This window comes from Garra rufa, chromosome 1 (assembly GCF_049309525.1).
Source record: "Garra rufa chromosome 1, GarRuf1.0, whole genome shotgun sequence".
Classification (NCBI taxonomy): Eukaryota; Metazoa; Chordata; class Actinopteri; order Cypriniformes; family Cyprinidae; genus Garra; species Garra rufa.
The window spans coordinates 17994279-18007299 of record NC_133361.1 but is presented as its reverse complement, the minus strand read 5'-3'; the positions used below and the strand labels follow the sequence as shown (position 1 = coordinate 18007299).

Here is a 13021-nt window from a genome sequence, read left to right as displayed (position 1 = left end):
CGGGACCAGGGAGCCGGGGAGACGTGCACGCGCATTTGTGCACAACGTCTTATCTTGACCATTTTTTTGGCTTAAATATGATTTGAAATAACACAAAACAATCATTATTTTATAGGGAATGTCATAAACAAACAGATAAATGGCATGGAGATCCATATTAATGCTGTACATTGAGTGTTTTCTCGATTCTGTGGGGATGATCCTGTTCTTCTCACAATGGAGTGGGAAGGGAAGCCATTTTGTTCTTTATGTAATTCACAGATCAAGCTGAATGCACCACAGCCGTTATTTATTAACAATTCAAAACGATTATTATGAGGAAACTACAACACATAACTGACAAAAACTCTTTATGAGAAGCATTTAAGCCCATTAAAAATTATGGAGGACGAGATATGACTTAAATTAATAAATGCATAAATAAATAATTAAATGTTGAAATTAATAAATAAATAAATGCTGAAATTCATAAATAAATGTATGAATAAAAAATAATTAATTAGATGGTGAAATAAATAATTGCAGATATACACGGATGAATAAATTAAAAAAATAAATGTCATTTTTAATTGTGCTATTTTTGTATGGAAGACGAAATGAATAAATACATAAATTAATAAATAAATAAACGAGTAAATAAATAATTAAATGCTGAAATGAATAAATAAATGCGGAAATTCATAAATAAATGAATAAATAACTAAATGTATAAATAAATAAACAATTAATTAATGGCTGAAATAAATAAATGCAGATACACATAGATGAACAAATAAAAAATAAATGTCATTTTTAATTGTGCTATTTTTGCATGGAGGATGAAAATATGTAAGTATAAATAAATGAATGAATGAATGAATAAATAAATGCAGAAATAAATAAATGTGGAAATAAATAAATGAATGAATAAATAAATAAATAAATGTGGAAATAAATAAATGTGGAAATAGATAAATAAATGTAGAAATACATAAATAAATAAATGTGGAAATATATAAATAAATGAATGCAGAAATACATAAATGAATAAATGTAGAAATACAGAAATAAATAAATGTAGAAATTCATAAATAAATAAATAAATAATTAAATGCTAAAATGAATAAATAAATAAATGCAGAAATTCACAAATAAATGAATAAATAACCAAGAAAATGTATGAAAAAAAATAATTAGATGGTGAAATAAATAAATGCAGATATACATGGATGAATAAATTAAAAAATAAATGTAATTTTTAATTGTGCTATTTTTTGTATGGAGGACGAAAAATTACTTAAGTATAAATAAATAAATGAATAAATACATAAATTAATGAATAAATAAACGAGTAAATAAATAAATAAATGCTGAAATGAATAAATAAATGCAGAAATTCATAAATAAATGAATAAATAACTAAATAAATGTATAAATAAATAATTAATTGCTGAAATAAATAAATGCAGATACATATGGATGAATAAATAAAAAAAATGTCATTTTTAATCGTGCTATTTTTGTATGGAGAATGAAAAATGACTTAAGTATAAATAAATAAATAAATACATAAATGCAGAAATAAATGAATGTGGAAATAAATGAATAAGTAAATACATAAATTAATAAATAAATAAATAATTAAATGCTGAATTGAATAAATAAATAAATACAGAAAAAGGACTTAAGTATGTATAAATGGATGAATAAATACATAAATGCAGAAATAAATAAATGTGGAAATAAATAAATTAATGAACAAATAATTGTAGAAATACATAAATAAATAAATGTGGACATATATAAATAAATAAATGGAAATACAGAAATAAATGAATAAATACATATAGAAATGCATAAATAAATAAATGTAGAAATGCATAAATAAATGTAAAAATAAATAAACGTAGAAATACAGAAATAAATGTAGTATAACACAAATGGTACACAAATAGCACAATTAAAAAGTACACTTTTAACAGAATTATTTATTTACTTATTTATTTATTCATTGATGCATATTTATTTATTCATGTAATTATTTATGTATTTCCACATTTATGTATTTATTCATTTATATATTTATGTATTTCTACATTTATTTATTCATTCATTTATTAATTTATTTATGTAATTCCACATTTATTTATTTATGCATTTATTTATTTAAACTTAAGTCATTTTTCATCCTCCATAATTATGTATTTTAATGGCAAAAACATTAGGATATTAAGTAAAGATCATGTTCCATGAAGATATTTTGAATTTCTTACCATAAATATATAAAAACTTATTTTCGATTAGTAATATGCACTGCTAAGAACTTAATTTGGACACATTTAAAGGCAATTTTGATTTTGGTTTAAATACTTCTATCTCAGCCAAATATTGTCCTAACAAACCATACATCAATATAAAGCTTATTTATTAGGCTTTTCCGGGGAAAAAACAAAACAAAAAAACCTTATGACTGGTTTTGTGGTCTAGGGTCCAAAATGGCATATTAAAAATCTAAATCAAAAATACCCTATCAAAAGTAAGAGAACAGTGTTATTTATATTGTTAATGACAATGCTTTTTTTTTTTTTTTTTTTTTTTTTTTTTACAAACGCTGACCCTAATTTAAGATAGAACAGATTATGTTAACATTATTTAAAACATTAACTAGTTATGTTGATACAAAAAGCTTGAATTGTCGCTCAGACCTCTACGATACTTTCAAGGACTAGCAGGGGTCCAGAGAACACCACAAAATTTTTTAAAAAACGAAAGTCTTATTTTTACTCTTTTATTCTGTGCATAATGGAAACATGAGACACATTTGTAAATGCCATGTATTATTATTAAACACTGCTGATAATTCTGCAACAACTGACTATTCGTAATAATAATCATAAAATTGGAAAATACTAATAAAAAGCCGTTTGTATACTATTTTTTATCTATTTATTTTTTTGCGCTGCTTAATTAAGTGTCGACTCGTATTTTGCTCAGGCGTTCAATGCGTCGTACTAACCGCGCAGGCGCACACCAGGGGTCCTTCAGACTCATGGCGCTCGATTCTGAGCGCTGAATGTATTGAAAATAGTTCAGATCATATAGCTGTATAAAATCATACTATTGCTGTTTTTTGGGAGGATTTTATATTTCGGTGTAATGGAGGAGTTGGATGTAGAGCCCAGTACCACGGTAATTGCTGATTTGTACTCTTTCGTATGTGTATATGAATATTAATGTACAGTACAAGTGTTTATATGTGAAGAATACGCATGGGAAACATTTATAAAGTAGTTCTGAGGTGTTACCATAGTATTTGAAGGTAATGTCATGATATTCTGATATATACTGTGACATATATATATACATATTATATATAGATATAGATATAGATAGATAGATAGATAGATAGATAGACAGACTCTTATATGTAATAATGTGTCTCTTGCAGCTCATTCCCAGCGCTGGATTTCATCAGAAGCATTTGGGTTTTGAATGGGGTCCTGGAGATCTGTTAGTCTATGAGACAAACTACAAACTGCAAGGTATTCATGTCCACATTGGAAAGACGCTTTACTCTGTTAATGTGTTAAAGAAAGATGTGGAAATGAAAGCTGTCAAAACTTCACCAGTTTTTTTTTCCACATGTGTTCAGGTCCGAGGTCTGCAGGCTCTTCATTCGTCCATATCGTGAGGAAAGATGAAGATATCTGCTCTCCAATCCTGCGTAAACTCTTTAATGAGTCGCATCTGATCTTCGTGGGGCTGCAGAAAATCAAAGAGGACGTGCCTAGCAAGAACAAGAAGTCACAGTGAGTTCTCATGCTTAATAGTGTGTAAATACATTAAAATAGTGTCTTTTGTTGAAATGATATTATCTGTCATTGTCTCCTGCAGGTTTGTGAGCATCAGTAAGAACTACAGGTCTGTGATCAGAGCCTGTATGGAGGAACTCCAGCAAAACGCAGGTAACGTAATGGTCATGTGACACACGTGAGGAAGATGATGCTCACCACCAGCTGATCACACTCGCTTTCTCTTTTCAGTTGAAACACAAGATGGTTCTTTAGCGTCACAATATGGAGATCAGGTACGATCAAGTATTTGTATGAACAGAGAATATTATTTTGATGTTTAGTTGTTTGGTAATTGTTATGCAGTTTCTTCCTAGTACTGAAACTAAGACTTCAAATGCAAAAGCTGTCATTATCTTTCTAAAATTGGCATTTTTTTTATAGGCTTCTATGTTTATGTTCTTTCATTGCATAGAAGTTTTCAGTATTAAAATACATTTTTATTAATTGACAACTGAAATAACATATTAGATGCAAAATCTTCAAACTAAATTAAATGTTGCATTGGCATTTAAGTTTAGGTTGTGGGAATAAAATGACTAAAATGAACACTTAATAATAAGCATTAAAACAGAAAAAAATCTAACGTAAAATATAAATACTATAAGAATAAATGAATAATACTAAAATAACAGATTTTGTAATTAGTTTTTGTAATTGTGTAAGCATACATTCTGAATATTTGATATGCTTCACTTTTATAAAGATCCATGTATTTATTAAATTACAAAATGAAAACAATATGCATGCACTCTGAATATTTGATATGCTTTGTTTTTATACAGATAAATGTGTTATTAAATTACAAAATGAAAACGCTATGCGTGCGTTATTAATATTTCATATGCTTAATTTAGTCACATTTATTATTAAATCACAAAACATTTAATTACAAAAATAATCATGCATTCTGAATGTTTTATGATTTATTTTTATAAAGACAAGCTTATTAAATTCCAACAATGTAATAATACATTTTATATGCATGCATTCTTAATATTTAATATGCTTTACTTAAAAAAAAGAAAGATGTATTGATAAATTACAAAACAAAACAATAAGCATGCCTTCTGAGTATGTTATATGCCTTATTTTTGTAGAGAGACATTTATTATTAAATTACAAAACTAAAACAATATGCCTGCATTCTGAATATTTATATGCTTTACTGTTATAAACATGCATGTATCATTAAATAGCAAAATTAAAACAAGCATGCTTTCTGATTTTTTTATATGCTTTATAGATAAATTAATTAGTTCATTAGTTAGAAATAAAAACGTATCCATGCACTCTAAATTCTTTAATAATAATAATAAATGAATAAAAGGTTATAAAAGTAGTATGTTTTCCTAAACCAGTCTTTCTACTGACATAATGAAGGCCACATGAGCAAAGAGAAAATATTATTATTATCCAATCAAACCTCTAATAAAAGTCCTGACTTTTCATTAGAATATTCAGTTTTGTCACATGACTGAAGTTTGTCTGATCTCTCTAGGTCTCTATTCTCTTGGCGATTGAGCTCATATGGAACTTGTGTGAGGTTCTGTTCATTGACGCAGCGCCAGGTAGATGTCTGAAATGTTGAGAAACCTAGATTCAATCAGACCATTTTATCATAGTTTTTCTGACTTGATTTTCTCACATTGTAGCCGGATCTCTGTTGCTCCACCTGCTGGATTGGGTGCGTCTGCACAAGTCAGACGTGGACACGAGAGCGCGAGAGGTGCTACAGAGCGACAGCCCCACCCAACATCAGTCCTACTGGGACGTGGTACGAAATGCATGACCTCTGACCTCCAGAACGTCTGAACATCGTCATCCGTGTCCTTACGTGTGTCTGTGTGTGTGCGCAGGTGATCAGTCTAGTCCTGCAGGGCCGTATGGATGAAGCCCGTCAGGTGTTGTCCAAACAGGCGTCTCTGCGGGTGGAAAGCAGCTCTGTTCTCAAACGCATGGACGTCCTGTTACAGACCATGCCCATATTTAATGTACGTACATCAGGACATCTTACACACATCTGATACACCTTTCCTCAAACTGTTCAGAAGAAATTACATTATTCAAAAAAAATTAAGGTTTTTGAACAATACGATTTTTAAAGAAGTCTCTTCTGCTCACCAAGCCTGCATTTATTTAATCCAAAGTACAGCAAAAACAGTAAAGTATTTTTCTATTTAAAATAACTTTTCTATTTATTTCTGTGATCAGACGTTACATTTTCAGCTAGAGATGTTCCGATACCCTTTTTTCCTTCCCGATACCGATTCCGATACCTGGGCTCGGGGTATCGGCCGATACCGAGTACTAATCCGATACCTGGGTGTGTAATTGTATATAGAGCTGTAGATAATACTAATAAATTATTTTATTGTGTGCTTCAGACTTATTCCTTAATAAAACAAATATACAGTGATATATACAGTGAACTAGAGTATTTTTATTATATGACATACATTTGACAGTAATATTTTTATATAGTTAGCATTACTAATCTGGTTTTCTGACGTACATCCTGTTTATAACTGAGAATTTTGGCCAGAATTTGAAAGATTCTCACTAGATCTCGCAGCAACCTTATTCATTGTGCGGCATTTTCAAATGCTCCTCACTGCATCTCGCAGCAGTAACAGTGTTGCAAAATCAACGTTGACTCCCGAATAAAGCTGTTCGGGGTTTGTGCAAGTTTGTTTGCATTGCAGTCCAAGCTGATAAACGGTCAGCGCTGAGCAGCTCAAACGTGTCGTGTTAGTTTCACTTTCGTTTCGCGTGCCATTTTATGTTTCTCATCTGAGACAGAAATGGCAGAGCTTATGAGTTGAACAACGCGGTGGTCGCGCCAGTGTGACCGCTCACGAAAATTAGTAACACTGGCAGAAAAATTGGTCACAGTCTGGAGCCCTTTAATATTACCGCAAGTGTCCCGCGCGCTTCAGTACAAGGAGTAAACAAACCACGCGCCTGTACAATTCATTAACACAGAACCACGCATTAATTCATATTTAAACAGTCGGTTTTCGGCTTAATATTAGTCCATATCACGATTTGATTTAAGTGTAATGAACTACCTTTGATTAATGCATCAAACTTTGACAAATTCCGTGACGTTCCGCGTTAAACTGTAAATTCCATTTTGACTGGATTCATAAAGCCCTACATATGAGACGCCGCCGTTTTAGCGGACAAACTGCTAGCACATTTGTATTTCTTCTTCTCTGCTCTAAACAGTGGTTGCTTGTGGCAACACTGTTTGCATTCTGAGCCGCGAAGAAGAACTGGCTTCTGATTTGCTAGCGGGAATAACTTATATCTTAAGAAAATGGTATCGGATCGGTACGTGGGTTCAAGTACTCGCCGATTCCGATGCTAGATTTTTTTTGTGGTATCGGCGGCATTTCCGATACTAGTATCGGAATCGGAACAACCCTATTTTCAGCATTACTTGAGTCTTCAGTGTCACATGATCCTTCAGAAATCATTCTAATATGCTGATTCGCAGTTTAAAAAACTTGTATTATTATTATTTAAAACAGTTGGGTACATATTTTTTTAATTTCTTGGATGAATAGAAAGTTGCTATGAACGGCATTTATCTGAAATATAAATCTTTTGTAATATTATACACTACCATTCAGAAGCTTACAGTCAGTATTTTCTTTATTTATGGGAAACAAATTTATCTTTTATTTAGCAAGGATGCTTTAAATTGCTCAAAAGTGATGATAAAGACATTTATAATGTTACTAAAGATTTCTATTTCAGATAAATGCTGTTCTTCTGAGCTTTTATTCATCAAAGAAACCTGAAAAATATCTACTTAGCTGTTTTCAATGTAATAATAATAGATGATTTTGAGCAGCATGATTTCTGAAGGATCATGTGACACTGAAGACTGCAGTAATGATGCTAAAATTCAGCTTTGAAATCATAGGAGTAAATTACATTTTAAAAGGAATTCAAACAGAAAGCAGTTATTTAAAATGGTAAAAATACTTTGAAATTTTACTGTTTTTGCTGCACTTCGGATCAAATAAATGCGGGCTTGGTGAGCAGAAGAGACGTCTTTAAAAAAACATTAAAAATCTTGACTGGTAGTGCATTTACATTATTTGAATGACAATTAAACACATTTAAAATCTTAATTGTTAATACTGCGATACAAAAAAAAAAAATATTACGATTTATTATGATGCAAAAAATTCAGCTTTGATCACAGAAATAAATTACATTATATAATATATTCAAATAGAAAGCGGTTATTTTAAATTGTAAATATATTTCACAAGTTTACAGTTTTTACTGTATTTTAACGAAATGCAGAAGAGACTAATTTTAAAACTTTTAACAAATCTTCTGAGACCCCAAACTTTTGAACAGTAGTCTGTGTTATATACAATATGTTATAAGTATAAAATATATTTAAATTGTATTTGAAATTAATAGTATTTAGGAATTACTATTAATTTATTATTTGTTTTAGTATTTATGAATGTCTTTAATATATACTGATGTAAATTATGCAAAATTGCTAATGGACCTAAAAATAGAAAATATTAAATAGCTTCATTTTCATTGTCAAATAAAATATTTTATGTTTTCTTTTAAATTTTTGGGTGAAATACAGCATAACATGTTAACTTCAATCAAATCACTTAATCATTCAATCATTGTCACTATAAATATTGATATACTAACTGAATTCTGTATGTGTTTGTTGATGCAGCCTACAGGAACTCAAACGCTGACCGAGTTTGATGTCAAATGGAGACACTGGCATGAGGAGTGTGACCGCTGTCTACAAGACAACACCTTCGCTAGTAACCAGCACCTGGAGACCATCTGCAAGGTGAAGAGTTTTGACCTCTGATGAGCTTTGATTGAATCTGTTAAGAGCCTGTGGTCCTGACTCTGTCTGTCTCTGTCAGATCCTGGTTGGTGATGAAGATGCATTACTGGAGCAGAAAGAGCTCCTCAGCACCTGGTATCACTTTCTGGTCACTCGGCTGCTCTTCACTCATCCTACCATTAAACCGCCTGATCTGCACTACTACGCACAAGTATGTACAGCCAATTATATATTAGTCATTGAGATACTGTTTTTAATAATATTTTGAAATTGTTTGTGTTTTTATGTTTTCTGTCTTCATATTAATTTTAGTTTTTTTTTTTTTTTTCAAATGTCTGTAGTTTTTATTAATTTGTATTTTGGTTTTAGTTATTTTAGTATATCTAGTTGAAACTAAATGGAAATAAATGTTGCCTTGGCAATTAGCTGAAATAAAAATATATATTTTTATATTTTAATAAAAATGTTTTATTTTATTTTAATTAATTTTAATACATTTATTTAATTCATTTTAATACACATTTTAGTTTGTAATTTTGTTGTGCTTTTTAGACATTTTTTTATGTATATGTGTTTTTTTTATTTTATTTTTATCCAGTTTTAGTTATTTTGGTACATTAAGTTAAACTAAATGAAAATCCTTCCCTGACAATTAGCTGAAATAAATTAAGTTAAAAAATAATGAATAAAGTCATAAAATAGTATTATTTTTTAAATATAGTTTTTAATATTTTATTTGTTTAAAATTTTAATAGTTTTTTGTTCTTATTAAGTTTTTGTTTTAGTTTATATATATATATATATATATATATTTTTTTTTTAAATTTGTATCTTAAACTAAATGACAATTAAAAATGGAGCCTTGACAACTACCTGTAATAAAATAAGTTAACAAATAAACTGTTATTTAAAAAAATATTTTATACAGCTAGCCAAAATAAAATGGCTAAAAAGAAGTTGGCAACTAGCTGAAAAAGATTAGTTAAATATTTTTTATTTTAATAAAATATGTTTTGTTTTATTTTTGTTATTGTTTTTGTTTGTTTGTTTGTTTTAGTTTTTTTTTTTTTATTTAGTTGTTTTCAGGCTTCTTTCTTTTTATTATATATGTCTTTGTTTTTTATTCATTTTTAATCTAGTTTTAGTTATTTTGGTTCATCAAGTTAAATAAAAATAGAAATCTTGCCCTGGCAATTAGCTAAAATAAAAGAAGTAAAAAAATAAATAAAATAAAAGAATAAAATAGTATTTAAAAATGTTAAAGGTTTTTAATAAATATTAATACATTTAATAAATTGCGTGTTATTTTAATATTTTGAATTAGTTTTTATTCATTTTATTTTAATTTAGGTACATTTATCAGGGATGTGATTTTTCCGGATTAATCCGGAATTCCGGATTTTTCGACCTGAAAATGTGACCTATGTCACGTATTTGCGACCGTTCGCAAATGGCTGATGGCGAAGTATGATTCCGGACCGCAAGATGCGTCCATGCGGACCGTGAAAGCTTTTGACATAATAAAAAAAAAATGCCAAACGCTATTTCTAATAAATACATTTATATCAAGCACACTAGGGTCAGCGTTTGGGTGCAATCTTCCGTGCAGTGAGGAGAGCAGAGATCGGCAGACAGATGTAGCTTTCAGTGATTGAAAAACGTTGATGGAAAATGCATTATTTTGGGGTTACGTCGCAAAATATTGTAAATATATCTTTTTATACTGTATTTTCATACATATTTATATTTTAAACCACGACGGTGAGCCAATGGATATCACACAAGCAACGTGAAAACTGCATATGTTAAAGTGAAAGTAAAAACTGCGCTTTCAGCATCTAATGTGCACATTCTCTAAGAGACAATGATAGACGAATATACTTCATATGCTGATATTAATTTACTTCCCTAATATTTCTCTTCTGCAAAATAGAAAAATAGAAAATAGAACGTATTTTAGAAACGTATTTTGTGTAGGCTAAGGGTTTTTGAAAGTCGGTTCTTGAAATAAAGCTCTTCATTTTTATTGATGACTGTAGTGTTATTAGGGGTTAAGAAAGACTTAATTATTTCAGGTGGTCTTAAATGTGGGGACTGAAAGGCAAGAATTGCGATGGAACTTTATAAGGTTATCCATTGAATAAATATGAGCGCTGCGCGTTTCAAAGTCAGCTGCGGCGCTGCTTTGTGTATCATTCTGACAGCGCCTCCTGCTGGAAGAGAATGATCTGACATTTTTAATCAGCTCGTGCGTCTACTGTTGTCAAAAAGACCAATGTAAACAAATCAGTCCATGGTTTTAATTAAGCACCAAACACGCAGAGTTGTAAATGTTATCTGATGGATCGACAAGATCATGTGTTATACAAATTTAAACAATTAAGGCAATAAAATATATGTTAATTAATATAATACTTGATTGACAATAATTGTTTAAATTAATATAAGAATTGATACTTTTGACTCTTGAAGGCTGGAATGTGAATTTTATAATTTAAGAAATCTTTTTTTTTTGTTTTGTGAAATCTGCATCTCAATTGTAAATCATGCTTTTTACAGTCATTTTAATTATTTATTTATTTATTAATAAAATTTTGTTCAGCTCTTTAAAAAAGTATTTCAATGTCTAGAATTTAAGATAAAATATGCTGCAGATATCCTCGTCTCGCGAAAAAAAAAGGGGGGGGGGGTTGTCTTAGTATATTTTCCTGCTTTTTTGTCCTTAGCCAATCACATGCCTGATTTATTTATTTATTTATATATTTTTTATATGTTGTTTGCATGTTTTTTTTCATGTTAATTTTAGTTTTTTTGTTTGTTTTAATTTTAATTGTTTTTATGCATTTAAAAAATGTCTAGAAATCTTGCTGAAATAAAATAAATCAAAAAACAAATAAAATATATAACAAATAAAATGTTAAAAGTTGTAAATTTTTTATTTTAATTTATTTAAAGTTTTAGTAGTTTTGTCATTGTCATTTTTTATTAGTTTTTTATTATAATGTTTTTATTATTTAGTTGTAGTTTTTATTTATTTTAGTGCATCAAGTTAAACTAAATGAAAATTAGAAATGACAATTTTTTTATATTAATAATAAAATAATATATATTTTTAAAGTTTTAGTAGTTTTGTTAATGTAATTTCTATTATTTATGTTTTATTATTTATTATTTTATTTTTATTTAGTTGTAGTTTTTATTTATTTTTGTATATCAAGTTAAACTAAATGAAAATTAGAAATGGATGGTTTTTTTTTTGAATATATTTTGAACTAGTTTTTATTTTAATTTATTTAAAGTTGTAGTACTTTTTTTGTCATTTTTTAAACTAAATGAAAATTAGAATTCTTTTTAATATATATTTTATTTCAGGTAAAGTTTATTATAATATTTTTGAGTTAGTTTTATAGTCATATAGTCAAATGAAAATCAGAAAGGTTGCTTTGACAGCTAGTCGAAATAAAATAGGTTAAACAAAGTTTTTAAAAATGTTTATTTTAGGTCAAGTGTATTTTTTCTAAGTAACAAAATGCTACAATAGCTCTGCATGCAGCTGGGAATTAGTCATGCAATGCTATCCAAACTTGATATTATAGATGATTTCACAGCTTATAAATCTATAAACTCCAGCTGTCCAGCTCCATATGTCATACTGACCTCATGTTTGTGTTGCAGTCGAGCATGAACATGTTCCTGGGTCCAAGGGCGTCTCCGGAGCCTCTGGACATCATCCTGCTGTCGGCCTTTGAGTTTGACCTGCATCAGGTGATCAAAGACTGCAGGTGTGCCAATACTCTTTCAGTACAGACACACATTCACCAGAAGATACTGAGAATCCTCCAAACTAACACAGACGTTTGATGTTTTTGCAGCATTGCGCTCAATAACTGGTGGTTCGTGGCTCATCTGACAGATCTGCTGGATCACTGCAAACTCCTGCAGTCGCACAACCTCCAGTGCGTATCTCATATTAGATTTTTACACATAAAAGTCATATTTCTATCTTGTCTAGTTCTATAAGTGAATGAGCTCCAATATTGTATTTTATCTAAATTTACAGATTTATGTGGCTCTTTAAGAAGGTTTTGGTTGATGTGATGCCTATATGTTTTGTGTGTTTGTAGTTTTGGGTCTAATCTGCGTGAGTTTCTGGTTTTGGAGTACGCCTCCGGTCTCTTCACTCATCACAGGTGATTTATAAGTCATTATTTTTGTAGACTTAAGACTAAAGTCTTATTAAAACAAGTCTAGATCTAAAAGAAATTATAAAAACTATAAGAAATTATATATTACAAAAGAACTATGTTTTTTTTTTAATTGTCAAGTTACACTGTAATTTTAT

At 29.2% G+C, this 13021-nt stretch overlaps 1 protein-coding gene across 1 annotated transcript in view; it reads left to right on the top strand.

Moving 5' to 3' along the window:
* Positions 1 to 3016: 3016 nt before the first annotated feature.
* The window catches only part of nup85 (nucleoporin 85), a 15283-nt gene continuing 5278 nt past the window's right edge, over positions 3017 to 13021 (top strand). Inside the window, exons 1-13 of the mRNA XM_073836773.1 lie at positions 3017 to 3168; positions 3428 to 3521; positions 3632 to 3788; positions 3874 to 3944; positions 4023 to 4066; positions 5332 to 5401; positions 5486 to 5607; positions 5690 to 5824; positions 8557 to 8679; positions 8759 to 8890; positions 12355 to 12461; positions 12552 to 12635; positions 12804 to 12869. Coding sequence (XP_073692874.1) covers positions 3136 to 3168; positions 3428 to 3521; positions 3632 to 3788; positions 3874 to 3944; positions 4023 to 4066; positions 5332 to 5401; positions 5486 to 5607; positions 5690 to 5824; positions 8557 to 8679; positions 8759 to 8890; positions 12355 to 12461; positions 12552 to 12635; positions 12804 to 12869 — 1238 coding nt within the window. The 5' untranslated portion in view covers positions 3017 to 3135. The remainder of the gene's footprint in view (positions 3169 to 3427; positions 3522 to 3631; positions 3789 to 3873; positions 3945 to 4022; positions 4067 to 5331; positions 5402 to 5485; positions 5608 to 5689; positions 5825 to 8556; positions 8680 to 8758; positions 8891 to 12354; positions 12462 to 12551; positions 12636 to 12803; positions 12870 to 13021) is intronic.